Raw genomic sequence first — 21,523 nt, 5'->3', positions numbered from 1 at the left:
AACACATGTATATGGAATCTAAAAAAAAAAAAAGCTTTTGAATAACCTAGGGGTAGGACAGGAATAAAGATGCAGACATAGAGAATGGACTTGAGGACACAGGGAGGGGGAAGGGTAATCTGGGACGAAGTGAGAAAGTGGCATGGACTTATATATACTACCAAATGTAAAATAGATAGCTAGTGGGAAGCAGCCACATAGCACAGGGAGATCAGCTCAGTGCTTTGTGACCACCTAGAGGGGTGGGATAGGGAGGGTGGGAGGGAGATGCAAGAAGGAGGAGATATGGGGATATATGTATAGCTGATTTACTTTGTTATAAAGCAGAAACTAACACACCATTGTAAAGTAATTATACTCCAATAAAGATGTTAAAAAAAAAGGTTAAAAAAAAAACTCAACTCATGTTAGACATGCAGTTTTCAATATAATTTCCAGTGTTTTTTTTTTTAAATATATATTATAAACTTCAAAGAATAACAATTACATGTTAGAAAAGATACTCCTCTATTCCCCAAATGATTTAAGTTTTCTCATTATTCAGGTTTGTGATTAAAAAAAAATTAAAGAAAAATACTAATGAAGAAACACAGTTGTTTAGAAAGGCAAGTTTTTGAACAGAATTTCTGAAGAAATGTACATTCATACATCCATATATTCACTGCTTCTTTATGGCAATGGATATGAAAAAGGGAATACTGAAAAAGATCTCAAAATTAGTAACTATCTTAGACAACTGGAAGAGAGGATACTTTCAAACAAGAATATTTTGTGTATTGGAAAGCTGGAAGTGGAGAAATTCTTTTCTAATATCAAAATAAATTGCTTACTGGTTGATCTGTTCGGTTGATCCCAATCAAGAAGAGCAGTTCTGCTACAAAAAGGCTGATGCAGAGGTTCTTATGGATGGTGTTACGGTCACTCTGGAGCCCACGGAAAAAGCAAAATGTGAAGATGCAAATCAGGAGGCAAACAAGGGACAGCAAAATTCCAACCCATGTGATCACATCCAGAAGAAGGTCATGGACCGCATCACTGTGCTGGAAACACAATAGAAAAGGCATAAGTTGCAATTATGCATAACCAATTACAAAGTTTATAAGGGCCTGGTTCTATGAAGCATGATTTTAATAATGTACTAAATATCCTCCACACATGCAATGAATAAGATAACTTAATTATTTGGGTTTTCTAATCCACAGGTAAAGCATTTTATCTTTCCTGTGAGGTGTAAATCAGTTTGTCAATAGTGTTTGCATCTTTCTTAGCTATGTACATTTTCAACTATGTACATTTTCAGTTGAAGCATATCAACTTAATTCTGGCCAAAGATTTCAAGGTAAAGCTTTTCGTTTTTCTACCCCACATCACATTTTTAGGTTAATATTTTTACAACTCTTGCTAGGGAATACTCTATATAAAAATTAAGTTATACACTTAGGAAAGTGGTATCACAACTGAAATTTATTTGAATCTCTGAAGAATTTTTATTAAAAAAATACAATTCCTCTGTCCTATAAATCCTTTATCAGAATTTCGAAGGTTGAGTTCATAAAAGTATGTAATTTTATAAAGATCCCCAGTTAATTCTGACAGACAGCCACATATGTGTACCATTTATTTAGTGGAAAATCTAAAAGAATGAGGATAGTCACTGGATTTATATTCATATTGAATGGCTTAAGGAGATCAAGAAGTTTGATCACTGAAAGGTTTTGCATGAATAGAACCTGTTATACACAGATGGAAAATAAGTATTCAGAATTACTATACCCGATAGCAGCCCCAAAGAGACAGTGGGGCCATGAAAAAGAAATACGTTCATGAAAACTTCCTCATTGAAACTACATTATGTGTCTCTGTTACAGTCCCGTGAGTTCCATACCTGCCATGTTCCTTGGTTTGTCCACTATCTCATTTCTGTCTTTGTTCTAAGATTCAAAACTCCATTTCCACTCTATGATAGCTTGCCTCCGTCGAAACCACTTTTGTGAAGCTTAGAATGTATGGTAGCCCAACACATCAGTGTGCCAACATGTTGGAGCAGAATCGAGAAACTGTCAATTCCTCTTTTCTTCCTAGGTTTCTTGAAAATTCTTAAAGACCTAACTTCTAACAGTAGGGGAATACATAAATAATGGTTGATATTTATGGAATGATATTCAAAAGAGGAGTAGAAAATCAGTGTTCTAGATTTATAGTCACAAACATAGATACTTCTCAAAAATCTAATATTACGTTTAAAAAAATGCAAGTGGCAAAAGTATCTATACAGTATGATATCATTTATGTAAAAATTTAAATGACACAAATCAATGACATTGATTTTTATGGATATATGCATAAGTAGTGAAAGCATAACACATGCATGGGAAATTTTTTAGTTGAAAACAAAGATATGTGTTTCTAATTGACATCTTTTTCAACTGTATAGATCATACACATTGATTTTTGTTTTAGGATGGAAGTTACTACATTTAGTTGTCTCCCACATTGTTAGCTCACCTTAAAAAATTCATAAATATCCAGGTTTTCTATTTTTATTTTTATTCAAACTTTGTACCTTTCTGTTTTGTATAAACTTCATACAAAGATTATTCTGAATGTGGAAATTCTCCTTACAAGTGAGCCACCATGCTGTAACCTGAATCACAGCACTTCGCATATTGCTAGATACAACTTCACAGTTGTTATCTGATAAAGAACTCTGCTAGGACACTGCCAATGAAACAGTTTCAAACTATTCCTGCATAACTCTAGATGTATTTCTCAGAAGGAGCTCAAATCATGAAAGAAAACCACATGAAATTTTGCTTTAACTGCTTTGTTCTCCAGGGGACACTGCTAAAGTAGTGTTGGGTCTCTGATAGCTTAAATTACTTTTACTATTGGAGAGTGGAGAGTGGTTAGTGCTACCCGGTTCCCTGAACAGAGAGCTATTTGCTCTCTTCTTTGACTCAAAGGAAAGATGCTGTAATTGAGTATCAAGCACCAGCGTTCAGCACAGCAGTCTTCCATAATGGCAGGTATAATACATTCTCAAATATATCCTAAAGACCTAAAACACTAAAAAAGAAAGAAAAAAAAAGAAACCAAATAACTCCAGCTTTTCCTGGGTAGTTGCATTATTAGAAATGTATTGACTTTACTCAGTGCCTTTGTAGGTCTTTCAAAAACCTCATGCAGAGTTATTAAGAGAAGAATACCAAATGTCAAAACAACAGTACAAAAAGTACATAACGCTCAAAGAAAGAACAAAAAAGTCTAGCAATTAATTAGTAATCATCTTTCGGGTATTACTGTCTAGTTCAGAAAACATAAACACCAACTACCTTATATGTATTATACTGTGATCAAATGTAACTCACCACTTGAATTTTATCAGTAAGATGAAAGAAAAAGAACAATGAACATTAAATGTGAACAAGACCTATGAGTTTAGCCCTCTTTATAGTAGTCTGTCATAACAGAACTTTCAGGAGGCCAAGCCATGATAAAAACCAACCCCCCTTCAAGAGGATGGTCAATTGAATAAAACTCCTAGGTACAGTTTTTTTTTTTTTTTTTTTTTTTTGCGGTACGCGGGCCTCTCACTGCTGTGGCCTCTCCCGTTGCAGAGCACAGGCTCCAGACGTGCAGGCTCAGCGGCCATGGCTCACTGGCCCAGCCGCTCCACGACATGTGGGATCCTCCCGGACCGGGGCACGAACCTGCATCCCCTGCATCGGCAGGCGGACTCTCAACCACTGCGCCACCAGGGAAGCCCTCCTAGGTAGAGTTTTAACAATGTGATAATGCAGCAAGTATTCCTATTTCCAAGGTTCCACGTTTTGAGTACTCTATAACTCAATCACCCCTGACATGAACTATATACCATTATGTGACTTGAGATCTTATTAGTCTTATATCTTATTATTATATCCTAGCACTTAGTATTGGGCTTGACACATAAAAAATGATGAATAGGGCTTCCCTGGTGGCGCAGTGGTTGAGAGTACGCCTGCCGATGCAGGGGATGCAGGTTCGTGCCCCGGTCCGGGAAGATCCCACATGCCGCAGAGCGGCTGGGCCCGTGAGCCATGGCCACTAAGCCTGCGCGTCCGAAGCCTGTGCTCCACAATGGGAGAGGCCACAACAGTCAGAGGCCCGCGTACTGCACACACAAAAAAAAGATGAATAAATATTTGTTTTTGAATGGTTATAATAACACTATTCCACTTAAACCAAATGTCTAAGAGCTGAGCCCTCTTACATCAGTATAGTTTTAGTATCCATTTAATCCCCACTGGATTTTAAAAAGTATCAATATCAAATGTTACATGTTCAAAACTGAGCCCCTTCTTATCCTGTTTCACCCTCCGCTCCCACCCCCCACTCCCAAATCTACCCTTCCTTCTGTTTTCCTCATTTCAGTAAACAGCAACTTCATTCTTTGAAGTGTTCTGGCCAGGAACTTAAGAGTCATATTGATTCCTCTTTTTCACACACTACTGTTAATCCATCAAGAAATCTTGTAGCTCCTGTCTTCTATCTGACAGCTGCTCCTCACCTCAATTGCACAAAACTGGTTAGAGCTACCTGATTTTTTTTTTTTTTTTTTTTTTTTCTTTCGGTATGCTGGCCTCTCACTGCTGTGGCCTCTCCCGTTGCGGAGCACAGGCTCTGGACGCGCAGGCTCAGCGGCCATGGCTCACGGGCCCAGCCGCTCTGCGGCATGTGGGATCCTCCTGGACCAGGGCACGAACCTGTGTCCCCTGCATCGGCAGGCGGACTCTCAACCACTGCGCCACCACGGAAGCCCCACCTGATTTTTTTTTAAACAGCCTCCTAAATGATCTCCCTACTTTGACCCTCATCCATCCCCCTTTCCTCTCTGTTCAACAACATGGAGAGATTCTCTTTAAATACAAGCCAGATAATAAGATTCATTGATGGAGGCATCCAATGTCTCCTACCTCAATAAAAGTAAAAACCAAAGTCTTTACAAAGGTCTACAATGTCCTATAAGATCTGCACTCCTGTGAAACATTTCCTATTCTCTCCTTCATTCAGTTCACTCTACCCCAGTTGGCCTCCTCTAGCCTTTGAATACATCCAGCACATTCCAGCCTCAGAGACTTTGTACTTGATGTTCACTTGGTCTGGAATTCTCTTCCAATAAATAGCTGTGTGACTTACTTGCTAACTTCCTTCAGTTCTTCATTCAAATGTCACCTTCTCACAGAGTTTTTCTGAATCACCTCATCTAAAATTGCAAACATCATTTACCCACTCTCTCTATTGCTTTTCCTGAATTTTTTTTCCTCTTAACATTTACCTAGACTAAATATTTTATTAATATATCTTATTTATGTTTTCTACATAAACAAGAAATATTAATAAAATACATAGCCTAGAACCTATTGTATAGCACAAGGAACTCTACTCAATACTGTGTAATGGCCTATATGGGAAAAGAATCTAAAAAAGAGAGGATATATGTATACGTATAACTGATTCACTTTAATGTATCCCTGAAACTAACACAACATTGTAAATCAACTGTACTCCAATTAGAAAAAAAAAAAAATTTCTTGTTCATCGTCTGTGGCCTTTACTAGAAAGTACACTGCAAGAGAATAAGTTGTTTAATCACCAATGTATCCCCAGGTCCTAGAAAGCTGCCTCCCATAGAGTGGATGCACAATTAATGTGTGAACTGAATAAATGAATCTCTCTTCAATTACCCCCCCCTTCTGCAATGAATTTAGATTATAAACTAAAAGTTGTATCATGCTGCCCATTGCAACCTTTGGGGTTCTTTGGTTCATAAACTACCTGCTCTAAAATCTTGAGTAAAAGATAAAGAAAATTAAAGCTGGAGAATTAGAAGGTCGTTACACCATAATATCTTAAAATGTGTGGAAGTAAGAGGACTGCAGAGTAAGTATGATTAGAGTCTGAAGATGTGGATTTAACCTTGTCGCTCCAATTCTGCAATTGGACAACTTTAACAACTACTTACCCTTTAAAGTATCAGACACTTCATACATATAGAGATAAAACAGGTTCACTTTATCATATACCTGAAACTAACATGATATTGTAAATCAGTTATACACCAATAAAAATTAGAAAAATAAAGAATCAAAAACTTCAAGGAAATTAATTTCTTAAAGAAGATGGGGAGCTGTGAGAGAAAATCTACAAGCAGAATGACAGAATGATTCATCAGAATATACTTTCAGGAAATTCATTGACTCTATCCACACTAGAAAGAAATTTTTATGAAAACAATACTCATTTTTAAGGCTTTCTGTGAAGCTTACATTCACATATGAAATGCCAGATATTTTGTAAAAGCTACAGAAAGTTTCTGATTTTTCCTTTTATTTTCACCTCAATGAATCTGCTTTGTCTTATCACTGTGGGGTTACTGAGTAATTCAAATACCACAAAAGGGGTGAGTACCACAATGAAGGAAAAAAAGGTGGCTTAACCAATGATGTTTTGTGAAACTCACTCTGTCAGTATAAAACCCTCAAATATCCAATAGGTACATTTAATGAAACTAAGCCCAAATTCATGGAATAGGGAAATGTGACTTCCGCTTCATGATTTAAAAATAACTCAACCTGTGTACACTAAGATCTTTATGTATATCTTGATATTTCTAACTTTATTGTCCAAAGAGCATCTTATCAGCAAACAAGATGGAGAAATAGATTTTGAAATGTTTTCCATTTTTACTGCCTAAGTATTTCCAGATATATTGTATATTTCCAGATACACAAACTATATGAATTAATTCTGAACCCCTCTGGATGTTTTTTTATAATTTTAGAAAGTTGCATTTTCCAGACATTGCTTGAACAATCACCCTATAATAATTATTAATTGTAGGCAGTAATTTTCAAGAACCTGTTTTACTTTCTGCATTAAAATGTATTATTTTAATGTTGAGTCGGAGTTGTTAAGGCATAAGAATATGATTTTTAAATTGCCTCAAACATATCTTGTTCTGAAATACTTGTAATATAGCTAAATGAGTTTTATTTTTTCTTCTTTGCAAATGTAGGAGCACTCACTTTGCTACCAATGTATCACATCAGCATAAGGCGTTGCTTTGACTCAGGAATTTCACTGAAGCTAGTAGGGTTATGAAAGGCCTATTTTCTGATAAATATGGCAAGAACTCTGTGAAATAAGTTCCTTGCATTGCTCTAACAGATCATCAAACACATAGGTCACCACACGAATGCTTGGGAAAATAAAGGGCTCAATGGTCTGAGGAAATTAGAATTTTTTTTTGCAGTAATAGGATGAAGGTCAAAGTTGAGTAACACAGTAAGAAGAATGATATGATTGCATTTCTTATGATTTTTATAGTAAGTTAGCCAAAATAACTCAGCAATGATTTCCAAATTTGTATCAAGTTGAAAAAAAAATCAAATATTTTCAAGCTTTAATTGCTGAGAGAGTACCACTGGCAAGTAAAAGCACACAAAACTATTCATATCCAACTATCCTTTGAATTCAAGAGAACTTATTCAGAATATCCCTTTGGTTTCAGAAGCACAGCGCTGTATACTCTAAGTTATTTGAAGTTTTCTTGCTTTGAATTGAAAAAAGATTTTTTTAACCTCACCATGTTTGGTGAACCAGATTCACAACTACCTTAATAGAGGAAACAGAAAAGGAAATAGTAGAAAATGTGGAAATTAAGTATCTTACAGTAGTTGAGAATTAAATACAGCTATAGGTTTGTAAAAAGTAAAATTGATAAACAAAAAACAATTACTGACCAATTAGAAATTTTTAAAGTAAATGAAGTAATCAAGCAGTAAATAAGAAAAAGATTTTAGGAATATCTGGGGTGAGGGTAGAAAATGAAGCTGGGAAGATAGAAAATTTCATCTTTAACATTTCTGAGTTAAATACAGTGATGATGATAATGGTGATGATAATAATGATGATGATAGCTAACACATAACTTTCAAAATATCAGTTTCTTTTAGGAGTGCTTATCTATTTTATTAGGGTTGTCATTTAGTCCTATAAAACACTGTGATGTGATACTATTATTATTTCCAATTTACAGATGAAAAAACTGAAGCACAGATAAGTAATTTACCCCAGATCATTCAACTAGTAATGCAGTAGATATAGTATTAATGGTAACGTGACCAAGTATCCAGGTTTGCTCAGGAATGTCTTAGTTTTAGCATTAAATTTTTCTATCCTGGGAAAATCCTCTCCCAGACATGAAACTATTCCAGAGATCAGAGTTGGGTTCAGAAGTTTGAAAGCAAAGTACAAAATCCTTATGATAGTCTAGAAAATAGAGGCTGGAAGCAACATTATTTTTAGTATCAAGTGTCTGTGGCATTGAATATCCACCTTCCTTAGTGACTCTTGCTGTCCTTTTCCCTGACTACTGATGCTGGAAACCATGATTTGCAGTTCCTAGTAGAGAATCAGACATTGTTGTATTATTCTGAGTGATGAAACCAAAGTCTGCAAATTCAGGGCCTTGTGATGCTAAATTTCTCTTTGATTTTGGATTAACTGTTGTGCTTTGTACCAAGATTCTGCTAAATTAATTTTTAACATTGTTACTATTGTTGACTGTTCTCTAAGAGTTCATTGATGAAACTGAGAACAATATAATATAATAACATGACAATACTGAAAAGGAATGCTAAACAACTGTGTTATTTTAAAGATACATGGAAGGATACATGAAGTTAGATTAGAGAGATAACCAAAACAAAGCATACTACACAAAATGTGGAAATGAATTTGGGGCCAGGCATGAGAAGACTGTGAATGTGCATACGGAGGCTGAATCTCACAAATCTAGGATAAGACAGGCAAGATTTTGTAGGATAAAAAGTGGGGTTTTTTGTTTTATGTTTTTTTTAAACCTCTCCTCAAAAGGTACCAATGTTCAGTTGAAATTAATGGTAGTGGAGTAAGCCTGAGTATTCCAAAAGAATAAACATGTATTATTGCTTTCTTCCCTTTATTTGTCTTTGCACCTGAGTAAAGTTACTTTTCCTGATTCAGAGGTTGCAACTGAAATGTCCTGTGGGTAAACAAAAGGAGAAATTTTGATAACCAATGTTTTGCTTCCTTACAGTGTAGAGCTGATTCTGTCAGATCATGCTTTCTAAAGTATATAAAGTGAAGTGTTGAATCATAGCAACAAAATAATGTTTCCCCCAGCTCTTATACATTTTGATTTGAAAAATGGAATTTCAAATTGTCTTCTTGATTTCCATAAAGGTTTTGATTAAACTTCAGAAGACACGAAACAAAAGACTGTTGATAACCTTGCCCATATATAAACTAGACTTTGCTCATCTATCTGCATATTTGATGGACAGTGCAAATGTAAATTTTGGAAAATGTCATTCAGCCTATAAACTTCTTACAAAAGAAAATGAACAGTTCTTACCCACTAAATGTGCTGTACACCTTGTAGACAAGGCTGCTAGAAAGGAATGTGATGTGCTTACCTGCAATAGTGAGGTTTCATAATGAAATTATTTGGTCACTTTTCAGTTTCTTCAAAATGTGTAGAAGTACTTAATGAGCCTTTTAACTTTCTAGAATTGGAAGGAGATAGTCTCCTGAGACATGTGCCTTCAAGATGGCTATTACAGGGGCTGGCCATAGACAAGATGTTAAAATACTGACCTGTAAAATCATATTTCCAAAGTGTGGGACAAGAAAAATGTCTTTCTCTAACTTTGAAATATATGACAGATGAGAATGGAGAAAAAGATTACAATAAGACACATTTATATGTTTCTCTAAAACTGTTTGATGAGCTCTGAAGAGGCTATAGGGAACCTGGAAAAAGATGAACTTATTCTACCCGAGTTGCATGGACTTCTGCATAGGTTAGAAGAAAAAAATCATTACAGTGAAAAACATGATTTATTTTGGGGATTTAAGACTGTTTCCAAAAAAAAATGTCATCAGAAAAGGACAGTCATGTTAACAGGACTTTATCATTTCTTTATTAAAACTTTAACTTGCTTGGGTACAACTATTTCAGTGCTCTAAAACCATTATCCCTGATAGTGTTTAAGCTTATGCTGACATCCAATGTGCTTGGAAATGTTTATAAATCATGAACATTTTGGACATGGACAGTGAGTTCACAGATGCAAAAGAACAAATTGACAAACAGCTGGTTTACCAAAACAAGCCTGTACATACAAAGTGGATGGGCATTTCTGGAGATCTGGGAACTAATTGCTACAAGTCTAAAACGCTACAAAGTAAAGCTATTAATTAAAATCCTAAGTACTCTATGCTGAACACTTTTGTTGAGAAGATATTTATTTTGATGTCTTCTATTGGATTGACACCAGGAATCAATGTAATATGGGCTTGATAAAATCAGAACTTCAGGTCAAAGTGAATTTTACTTTTGACTATATTCAGTTTTAACTTTATTTAAAAAAAATGAAAAATACACATAGAAGAAACGTATCATAGTTATTTTTATTAAATATAGGTCATATCTGTTTAATTACTTTGTTGTACTAACTTATTTAATTCTCACATTTATAAAATGTGTGATAATATAGCCTGAAATTTTAAATATTCAATAGAGACTTTTGCTGTATCAGAGGATGGAAAGAAGCATTTAAAAAATATTGTTATAGGTATTCACACTATTAGCGCTACTATTAATGAGCATTAAATACTTCTAATTGTCACTTTTAAGTAGTAATAACACATAGGTGCATAATTACTTATTGCATATTAAGTATATTTTTTGATCTGGTAGTGCTGTTTCCTGGTTGGCTCTCTAAAAGGTTGATCACCCTAACTGATGGCCAAATACTCCATGCTCTTAACAATACTGCTAACAGTGGGGAGGACCACAGATCCTTTCCTATATTTCTTTTGAAGACTCAATTGTACTAAGCCCCTTAGAACTAAACAGAGGTAGGGTTCACGGGTGAAAATTTCTTGATTATACTTTAAATACAATGATTAAATCCAGTGGTTTTGTTAAAACAAAGTTTGCTGGGGATCATTCAGCTAATTTTCTGATTCTCAGACAAAATGGGTAACTTCGTTTAAGATTGTTTTCATTAAAACACATACACACACACACACACACACAATTTTTGATAGTACTTCTTAAAGGGTTAGGTGAAATGGAATGGGATAGAGGAGCTGAAGTATAAATGAAGGGAAACCATAGAAATGCCAGACTTGAATTACTCAGATATGTTTACTATTTTTATTTACTTGTAATTTTTTCTTTTTTTTTTTTTCGGTACGCAGCCTCTCACTGTTGTGGCCTCTTCTGTTGTGGAGCACAGGCCCTGGACGCGCAGGCTCAGCGGCCATGGCTCACGGGCCCAGCCACTCCGCAGCATGTGGGATCTTCGCGGACCAGGGCACGAACCCCCGTCCCCTGCATCGGCAGGCGGACTCTCAACCACTGCGCCACCAGGGAAGCCCCTACTATTAGTATTTAAATATCATTCTTCTCATAGAGCCATTTCCTTTGGCATGTAAGGAAAGATAAATTTACCACAATGAGAAAGAAAAGTTTTAAAATAGAGACAAATAGAATTAGGTTTAACAGAGAAAGTAATTTTGCATAACTACATTATAAAAACCAAATAAATAGAAACTACACCAAGCCAAAAACATCTAATAAAATTTGATAGATTCATCCTAACATTGGATGCCTAGAGTGTGTCAGGTACTGAATAAAACAGAATGGAAATATAAATATATACACACATACACACACATGTATATCTCATTTTTACTTCATTATTCATATTCATTTGGTTTTCTTAGCTATACCAAATTCAGGAAAAAGAAAAAGGGGATGATGGATATTAGGCTTTCTTTTTTCCATTCTCATGAATAAGTTTATTGCATTTTAAACAGAGTAGGGGTCTTCCAAATAATAACCCTGGGGAGAAGTATCCCACAGGCCTCGAGTCAACAGCTTGAGCTAACATTAAATTTTACAAAATTAACAACTTAAAAGTTCCATGATTGGCTTTTTAAATCAGCAAGTAACCAACCATAGAAGATCTTTAAACCATAATGCTTATGCTGTGGGGATACACAAAGGAAACTGGCAGTCCCCTGAATGGTCTATAACAAGGTAAGAAAAATGATTTAGTTCAGCCGTATTTTTGTTCACATGCTTTTAAAATCTTACACACAAGTTGATCTTACTGCCTATCTTAGAAAGCTATAAAACTATTCTGGAAAATCTAGCCTAATTCCTCTAGAGTTCAATAGTTCTCTAGCTTTATTACTTTATTTACTAGACACAGTAGAATGAAATAGGCCAGGAAAAAAGAAAAACAATCACAGAAGAGTCTGAATGTTAAAAAAAAAAAGGGTAAAATTTTGCAAACCAGAGCAAATAGACTACAGTTAGTAAACATATCAACCAATTCTTACCAAGAACAGTATAAGCAATTAAGGATAGTGTTAGAATATTAGGATGGAGAAAGTTTTCATGCTTGCTTCTTTTGCTTGGCAGGTTGATTATACTTTCTCAAGCATGGGTAAATTGGGTGAGTAGAGCCAATATACTAAACAAATTTGACAATTGCATTGTGATAAAAAGAAGCTGTCACTGTGAACAGTGATGCAAAGCACTGGCCTAAATGTCTTTCTTTCAGGTACAGGTAGATGATTATCAGTTATTAGAAACTCAACTAACTATTTGGGTCTTGATAGTTAACTACTCCCAGGATCAAGAGCTCAAAGGTTTTGAGGACAGTTAAGCATATAGTGAATTAAAAAATTATATTTTCGGGCTTCCCTGGTGGCGCAGTGGTTGAGAGTCCACCTGCCGATGCAGGGGACGCGGGTTCGTGCCCGGTCCACGAAGATCCCACATGCCGCCGAGTGGCTGGGCCCGTGAGCCATGGCCGCTGAGCCTGCGCGTCTGGAGCCTGTGCTCCACAACGGGAGAGGCCACAGCAGTGAGAGGCCCAAGCAAAATAAATAAATAAATAAAAATTATATTTTCAGAAAACTTTATAATTCTCAACATGATTTTAATAGATTTTGTTATTCAATCCCCCAAAATAATCCTGAGATAATGTTAGAAATAATTTTATTACTCTCCGTTAACTGATTAATAATGGGAACAGTGAGTCCAAATGATTTGCTAAAGATACAGGCAATTACCTAAAGAACTGGAATCAGGACCCTAAGCCTCCTAACTGTTCTTATTCCAACTTCCCTGCAAATTATAAAATGGGAAAATAAATTATGATGACAATTCCTATTCTGGTTCTGTGGATCAAATGAGATAATGTATGTAGACACTAAAGAAATGATGTTAATTCCTCTATCATTGAACATGCTGGGCCTTTCTGAGAGTTAAGTCCTCACCAGATCTCTACTTTTTGCCATCTCCATAAACTTTATTACTTATATTTCTCACTAGAATTGCAGATGCATCTCCAGCTGCTATTTTCAGCCATGCTTATTTACTGAAGATGATAAAGAACCTGAAAATTGTAAGGGTAAGGATCTAGTGTGCATATGAGAAGATTGCAGGTCTCTTTCTGCTTAAAAATTCTACTACAACTCAGAAATAAAAACAATCAGAAGAAGAGTGTAATTAATACGCTCTTGAATATAAATTTTACTGAAAATATACATTTCAAAACCACAAAAATGCAGCCTTACTTCATGTTACTTCAAGCCTGTTGCTCTCATTTTGCTTAAAGTTATGTCATTTCATCTAGAGCATCTTCTCTGACCTCTCAAGGTCAAGTTAAGGCTTTTCCCCATGTGTTTCTACAGCATTCTCTACCACAACAATAAGACATTTCTTATAAGATACAGATTATGTTGATTACTTATCTGTATTACTAATTAGATCATAAACTTTGCCTGTCACAAAGACAGTATTTAACTATTTGAGGAACAAGTAAAGGGTAGACGTAACAGATTACAATGAAAAAAACTGAGATTAATAAAACAAACTTTCCAGATTCGTTTCCACGTGTTCCTCTTAATTACAAAAACTTCAATGTTCCTGTACAATGTAACTTTAACAAAATGATCAAACTTAGTAACTCCAATAAGGGGCTTCCTGATACAATGGGAAGGATACTGCATCTCCTACAGGGTGTTTTTGCCAAAAATGTTTAACCTGGATCTAATTATGAGAAAACAATCAGAAAGATTGAGATTGTGAAACATTCTATAGGACAAATGGCCTGGACTCTGGACTCTGCAAAGTCTCATCTTCATGAAAGACAAAAACAGGCAGGGATACTTCTAAAGAAGAGCAAAGAAATGTCACAACTAAAGGTACTGTAATCTTTGATCAGGCCCTAAGTGGAAATACAATGGCTGTAAAGGACATTATCAGGATAATTAGAAAATCTGTGTATGAATTATACAGTAGATGATAATATTTAGTCAAAGTTAAATTTCTTCTGTGTTTTAATGGTAGAGCATGTTCTTGAAACCTATTTGCTGGAAGATTTAGGAATTAAATATTATAAAACCAGCAATTTACTTCCAAAGAGTCAAATAATACAGCAAAATATATATGCATGTACATACACAGAAGAGTGACAGTCAAATGTGTCAAAATTTAAATATGAATTCAGAAAAAGGGGTATATGAGTGTTTATTGTAACACTCTTTCAACTTTTCTATAAAAGTTCTATAAAAAGAGTGGAGAAAATAAGTAATAAAACAATTTTTCTTTCCACTCCAGCTACACTGTTCTTGCAGTTCATCAGAATCACCCCTGCTTCAGGTTCTTGTTCTTGTTTCATCTGCCTGGAAGAGTCTTTCCCCAGATGACCTGCAAGACTGATTCTCAGTTCTTTCAGGTCTCTGCTCCTAACACTGAGGTTGAGTCCAGTGGAGGAGGCAGAAAATAAAACAGCAAATAAATAATTTCAGATTTTAATAAATCTAGGAAGAAAACATATCATTATAAAACTGTTTGATGAGAAGGTCCAAGAATAGTTCTTGGTTCTAAGAGGTTGTCAATTTTTTTGATAGAGTTAATATTTAAGATAATATAATAAAATCTTACATTTTTGATCATTTTTGAAACCATTTTGTTTTCATGGAATTTTACATATTTGGAGGGTATTCAACTTGTGAGTTATCTAGTTTTTTTTCCCTCTAAATAAATACATTGTTTAACGTACTATGTAATATTTATGATTTTTAATCTCTACCTTCACCTCAATCCCACTGCACTATAGATGGCAAAATACAAAATGAACATAAAAATTTGGGAATGGACGTGTACAACCTTTAGCATTATACATTAAACATTTTATTTTTCACTAATAAAATCATTTTTTAAACTCTTAAATTAACTTTTCTTTTGAACTTTAAAAAAGTAAAAATACTCTTTTTGAAAAGCAAGTACTTTTCTTCATATTCAACTGCAGAACCTTACAGTGTATTTTCTTCTAACCTAGAAAAAGTGTAGTTATAAAATATTTGACACACAGAATCAATCCATGGTATGAAGTTAAAAATTTCCAAATTATCATTGTTTTAAATCAATACTAAATTTAAAAAGAAACACAATGATTTTAAATAGCAAAATAATGCCTATACTTGGACTGGGGAAAAGTTGGGGTAGGGGCAATAGGATATACTAAGCTCAAAAGAAAAGAGAGGGAGAAAGAGAGAGATGCAAGCATCTAACTAAGGAAAGTGAAGCCTTTTAAAGATAATAAAAATCAATGTCAAGTTGAACTGACAGAAATGAGTAGGGAGACTTTTTTTTTATTATTCCCAAAGAATTATAATTTGGGTAGAGGAAAAAGCTATAGGTGATATAAATTGTCAGATCATTTTCTAAAGCATTTTTTACTGTGCTCTACAAAACCATAGTAGAAATGTTAATTAGTCAATTAGTTTGAAACTTATGATCCTGCAAACTAAAATACCCCTCCCACAAAGACTGTTCACAAAAAGAATCACTGGTATGAGAAGAGACAGACATTTGAATTTAATATATTCAACACTCTACTGAACAACAGACAAATAAACCTGCAGGTGATTCCAATAATGGAAAAGTTTTTAAAATGCCATGCATACTACCACAGTTTGATATAAAATTATATAACTTTCCATAATTATTACTTTTGTATCTAAAAGAGAAGACAACCAAATGTTTCCTTAGACAAGAGCAGTAGAGAAAACTCGAAAGTAGTTAGTCAGCTGTGTTCCTGAAACTGAGCAGGACCCTGTAGGGCTCCTAGGCACAAAATTCTTTCTGTGCCCCCCATTTCTTGTCTGTAGGAAATAGGCTTCATTCAACCTTCATGACATTCCCCTGAGTTCCAAAGGGCAGATTCAAACAGTTACTAATCAGGGAAGGGAGGGGGATGCAGAGACAAGGGAGAAGCAGTCAAGAAACAATAGTGACGCCTTGGGGCAAGATCCTGGTTCCTCCTCAAGAGATACATATAACAATATCTTTGAGCTCTTCTGTAGAACCAACACCCCCGCCCCCCAGCCAAATGGAGGATGTTAACTACTTGATGAAGCATTCTTCATTGCAGAGAGAAGGTCATAGTTCGATAACCTGCAGAACCACAGAAGCCTATCACAAGACCACGGGACGCCAAATGATTTCTGGATTGAAGGAATGCAGGCCCTACATGCACACTGATCCTTATCAGCAACACTGCCCCTTGAACCATTACTATAAGACTCCTTACAACCCCACCCCCAGGTGGGGACACACACTTTTGAGGGCATTAGTCCACTGTGGGCCCCTATCCCTGGCAAAAGAATAAAGCTATTCCTTTCTACTTCACCCAAAACTTAGTCTCCGAAGTTCAACTTGGTGCCCATGCACTGAGGTCAGGTTTTGGCAACACTGCCACCTTGGGGCATCCCTTTCCTTCTTTTATCTGCTCAAATTGACCTATGAAATTGACCTCAGATTGACCTCAGAGCTATGAAACCTCTCTGAGCACCCCATTCAAAAACCAGCCTGAATACTTCTCTCCATTGATAAAGTATAAATTGACTGAGGCCAGGGACATGTTTTGCCTTATTTCCCACAGTATTTTGTGGGAGTGGGGTAATCTGAAATTTTAAAAGGGTGGACAGGGAAAGCCTCTTTGAGAAGGTTACACTGGAACAAAGACTTGAAGGAGATGAGAAAGCTAACCTTGTGGCTATCTGGGGGGGTGAAGGGTAGGAGAATGGAAACTTTAAGTCTAACCTGAGCAAGCCTGATGCGTTTGTGGAAAGGCAAGGAAGCCAAGTGAGCAAGGGGAAGAGTAGTAGGAGAGTAGGTCAAGAGTTGCTAAAGGGGTCAGGATTTGGGACTTTGCTTTTATTGAGATAAGAAGTTATTCAGGTTGGATCAAAGGTGTGAAGTACTTGATCTGCATTTTAAAGGGATTACAGTATGGCTTTTTGAGAATAAATCAGAAGAGAGACTCACATTTTAAGAGTATCCCTCTGGCAATTACGCTGAGAATAAATTTAAGAAGGACAAGAAATAAAGCAAGGAGACCAATTAAAGGGCTGTAACAAAACAGCAGAGGAGGGCTTCCCTGGTGGCACAGTGGTTGAGAGTCCGCCTGCTGATGCAGGGGACACGGGTTCGTGCCCCGGTCCGGGAAGATCCCACATGCAGCCGAGCGGCTGGGCCTGAGAGCCATGGCCACTGAGCCTGCGCGTCCGGAGCCTGTGCTCCGCAACGGGAGAGGCCACAACAGCGAGAGGCCCGCGTACCGCAAAAAAAAAAAACAAAACAGCAGAGGAGAGAGGATAAGGGCTGGAATCCAGGTGGTAGCAATGAAGATACTAAATCTGGCAGGATATGCTCATGAGATTGGGTGTGCAGTGTGAGTGAAAAGAAACAAATCAAAGATGGTGTATGGTTTAGGGCTGGAGCACCTGGAAGAACAGAGTAACCATTTACTAAGAAGGAAAGGACAGATGGGAAAACACCAAAAGTGTAGTTCTAGGATTGTGACCCTTATTAGAAATCTAGGTGGATATATCAAGTTAACTGTTGAATCTAGGAGTCTGGAGTTAAGAAATGGAGATAGAAGTCTGGGAATCATGAGATGATGTTTACAGCCATATGGACATATGAGATCAACTACAGAGAAAGAATGGATAGTGCCTAGACTACATCTAGGATTACGCTCCAGGCCAGAGCAACAAGAGGCTGTGGAGATGAGGAACGAGTAAAGGAAGCTAAAAAGGAGGGAAGCTGCTGCTGGGGAAGCTGCTGAGGAAGGAAAGAAGCAAGAGAGGATGGTGTACCCAAAGCAAAGTGAAGAAAATCTTCCAAGAATGTGCTTGATACAAATTCTCCACAGGTTACCTTACTAAATTCATCCTACTCATCCTTCCCAGAAAGTCACTTTTTTGATAAGCCCTCTCTGACCAGTCCTGCCTTAGATAGACAATCCCCCACTGTGTCCCTAAATCACAGTGTGGGCCTCAATTATAAGACTTATCACATTGGGCTTCCCTGGTGGCACAGTGGTTGAGAGTCCGCCTGCTGATGTAGGGGACGCGGGTTTGTGCCCCGGTCCGGGAAGATCCCACATGCTGCAAGGCGGCTGGGCCCGTGAGCCATGGCCGCTGGGCCGGCGTGTCCAGAGCCTGTGCTCCGCAACGGGAGAGGCCCGCATACCACAAAAAAAAAAAAAAAAAAAAGACATCGCATTTATGACTGCAGCTTCACTTCTCTGCCCTTTCTTTCCCCTTAGAAATGCAAGTTCCATGAGGGCCAGAAGCTTCACCAGAATGCTGGAATCTAGTGATATCTCTGGCAAATCAGGAGGAAGTTACATTTATTGACAGCCTACAGTGTAGCAGGCAACATGTCAATACCTTTACTCAGGTGTTTGAAAATTGTTAGAAAAAAAAATGAAGGAAGTACTGAATGAATAGCAGAGGTAACACAGATGACAGAAAAGGCAACTCAGTACACAGGTAGAACCCTGGAGTGAAGACCCATGCATTAGGGCACCACAGCTTAATAGCAATAGCAACAAGACTACTCAGGTAACTCTACTTGCTCTCATCAAGCAAAATTCTCGAATATAATTTTGTTTCCTTTATGGATTTCCCTGTGGAGTTAGGAAGTGATAACTAGCAAGCACAAATATCTGTTCTAACTGGCTGTTGCATATCTCACTGTGCCTGAATAAATTAGCATACATTTTTAGACATTAGTCTAATGTAAATTTGGTTGGTTTGTTTCCTTTTGGACTTCCACGGATGATCATTCTGCTTGTTTTTCGTTTTTCAAGTGCCAAAATCAGGTTGTGTGATCAAGATGGGAATGACCCAGGCAATTGCAAGAGATTGTGATACAAGAAACCCAGGGCATGCTTACTGTATGACTGACTGTCAAAGGAAAATATTGATTTCCATCTATTTTTATCTCTTGTTGATACACAGTAATGGTCACAGTCAAGATTCTTGTGTGGACTGGGTAGAGATTGTTATGCAATGAACTGAGCAAAAAATTATTTTTTGTGGTTGCTTGAAATATGATCCATTTTTCTGTTTGAATTTATTCCCTAAACTGAAAAGACAGAATCCTAGAGCCATACGAATACATTCCAGGTTTAAACTTAACATTTGTTAGTGTAGCCAATCTTACTAAGCTTGATCAATGCGTGAAGCTCTGACAAATTATGGTTTGTAGTCCTTTAAAGATCAAACTTGACTGTGTTGACACAGCTAAGGTAATTTATTCCTAAGGTCCTGAGTGGGCTTGGATTTGGTCTCCCTCTAAGATACCTGCATCATCTCTAAGTTCAACAGAGTCAAAGACAATTTTGGATGAAATTATTGGATAAATGGTATCAGGTGGATAAAACCTTTGCCATGGTTTTCATGTTTTAAAATGTATTGGACAGTGATACTTTCTCTATTTTTATTGACATCAGGAAGATGAGAATTCACAAGTATATAATTTCTTGTTAGTAACCCATCTATCAATTTCTATAACCAAGCTAATAATCCCTTTGTATTTTTATGTCCTAAGTATATCTGAAATCTAAATCCTCTTCCTGCCTTCCAAGACAACCAGTCACCTGGCAAGAGACTGATGCAGCCAAGTTAGCCACGTTTCTGATTTTGGAAACAACCTATCACCTAGATTTTTCCTTAGAATAGTGTCTTCTTGAATGGACAGAACGATTACATTATGTTAGAATTTGCCAGGCTCTATGTATTACAAATGCTTTGTGTACTGTGTTTAACAGCTATTTCCCCAAGACTCATTTTGAGAGTATTTAATCCCACGCACGGTTCCTTAGTCTTCAGCCTACCAGATCCCAGCTTTCTAACCCTATCACACTGGCCTTTGGTGCTGGGGTCCTACCTTGCCCTGTTCATGAAGATATGGTTTGATATTTACTCACACAAAATAAAAGCAGGGAAGAACACGGGAAGTTTTCTTAGCAAAATTTTATTTTATAAGCAAATTTCAATTTTATGAACTATATTGATAATAGAAAAAAAAAGGGTTCTTTGACTCATCAATAGGATATGGGTTGAACAACAGAGAGTTCTTGAATAGAATTACTGTGAAGGTAGAAACACACTCAAGTTGGACATGGAGTTAGGACTTTTTACAGTTAATGTCTTAACTGTATGCTAAGCCATTTTTATTTCATGGTATGTATCTTACCTTAACTTCCACATGTGCCATCAGTACTGCAAAATTGGTTAGGTGGTTACAAGAGCATGTAGTATGTGTCTTATTTGTTGTCAGGAGCCGACAGCCTTGGGTTGACCAATAACCTGTCATTGTGCGCTTGGAATAGCTCCAAAATGAACAGTTAGGATTGAAGTTTTCCTCAGACTGCTACAGGAAAAAAACATCAACAAAGCCAATAACTACTTTTGGATCATGTAAGTTAGGTAGGCATTTTTTTTACATCTAACACAACTTCACACTATGTTTCAATTTTTGTGGAGAGGTCTACCAGAGTTTTCATATTAAGTGGGGCTTATCAATTCTAAGCAAAATTGAGTATATGTTATTTATTCCCCCTGATTAGAGGTGAATTCATTTTTCAAAAGTAATATTGAAGGAATACTAGTATCATTGTCTCAGAATCACATCAATTAATTTACACTGCAAAGCAAAGAATTGCTCTATACAATGAACTTCGGATAGCATGGTTTTAAAAAATCTTTGTCCAATTTACAATACAATCCTTGCATATACATAAAAATATATCTACACACAAAGACATAACTACTTGTAACATCAGTTGAGCTATGCTGAGTTCCACTGAACATACTGCTAGCTCTTTTTAATTATAGAGAAGCATTTATAAATCCATCTATGAATGTTGTTACCTTAAATATATACACATACAAGAATTATTCTCCTCCCTCATTTTGGAAAAAAAATCACTAATCAGTTTATAGACAATGAATTGCTCTATGTCAAAAAATAGGGAAAAAGAAAAAGGAAATTAAGACACTTCATGCTCTTGTTATAACAAATATAGATAATGTGAACAAAAAACTTCAC

At 36.4% G+C, this 21,523-nt stretch overlaps 1 protein-coding gene across 4 annotated transcripts in view; it reads right to left on the bottom strand.

Moving 5' to 3' along the window:
* The window catches only part of ADGRL3 (adhesion G protein-coupled receptor L3), a 703,409-nt gene that overhangs the window by 104,919 nt on the left and 576,967 nt on the right, over positions 1-21,523 (bottom strand). For all 4 annotated transcript variants that reach the window (XM_032632860.1, XM_032632862.1, XM_032632861.1 and 1 more), the window contains 2 exons: positions 20,669-20,845; positions 831-1,040 (listed from right to left, as the gene is read on the bottom strand). In XM_032632860.1, coding sequence (XP_032488751.1) covers positions 831-1,040; positions 20,669-20,845 — 387 coding nt within the window. The remainder of the gene's footprint in view (positions 1-830; positions 1,041-20,668; positions 20,846-21,523) is intronic.

This window comes from Phocoena sinus, chromosome 5 (genome assembly GCF_008692025.1).
Source record: "Phocoena sinus isolate mPhoSin1 chromosome 5, mPhoSin1.pri, whole genome shotgun sequence".
In the NCBI taxonomy this organism is placed as follows: domain Eukaryota; kingdom Metazoa; phylum Chordata; class Mammalia; order Artiodactyla; family Phocoenidae; genus Phocoena; species Phocoena sinus.
Note: the sequence above shows the minus strand (reverse complement) of the source record. Positions and strands in the feature narration are given on the sequence as shown.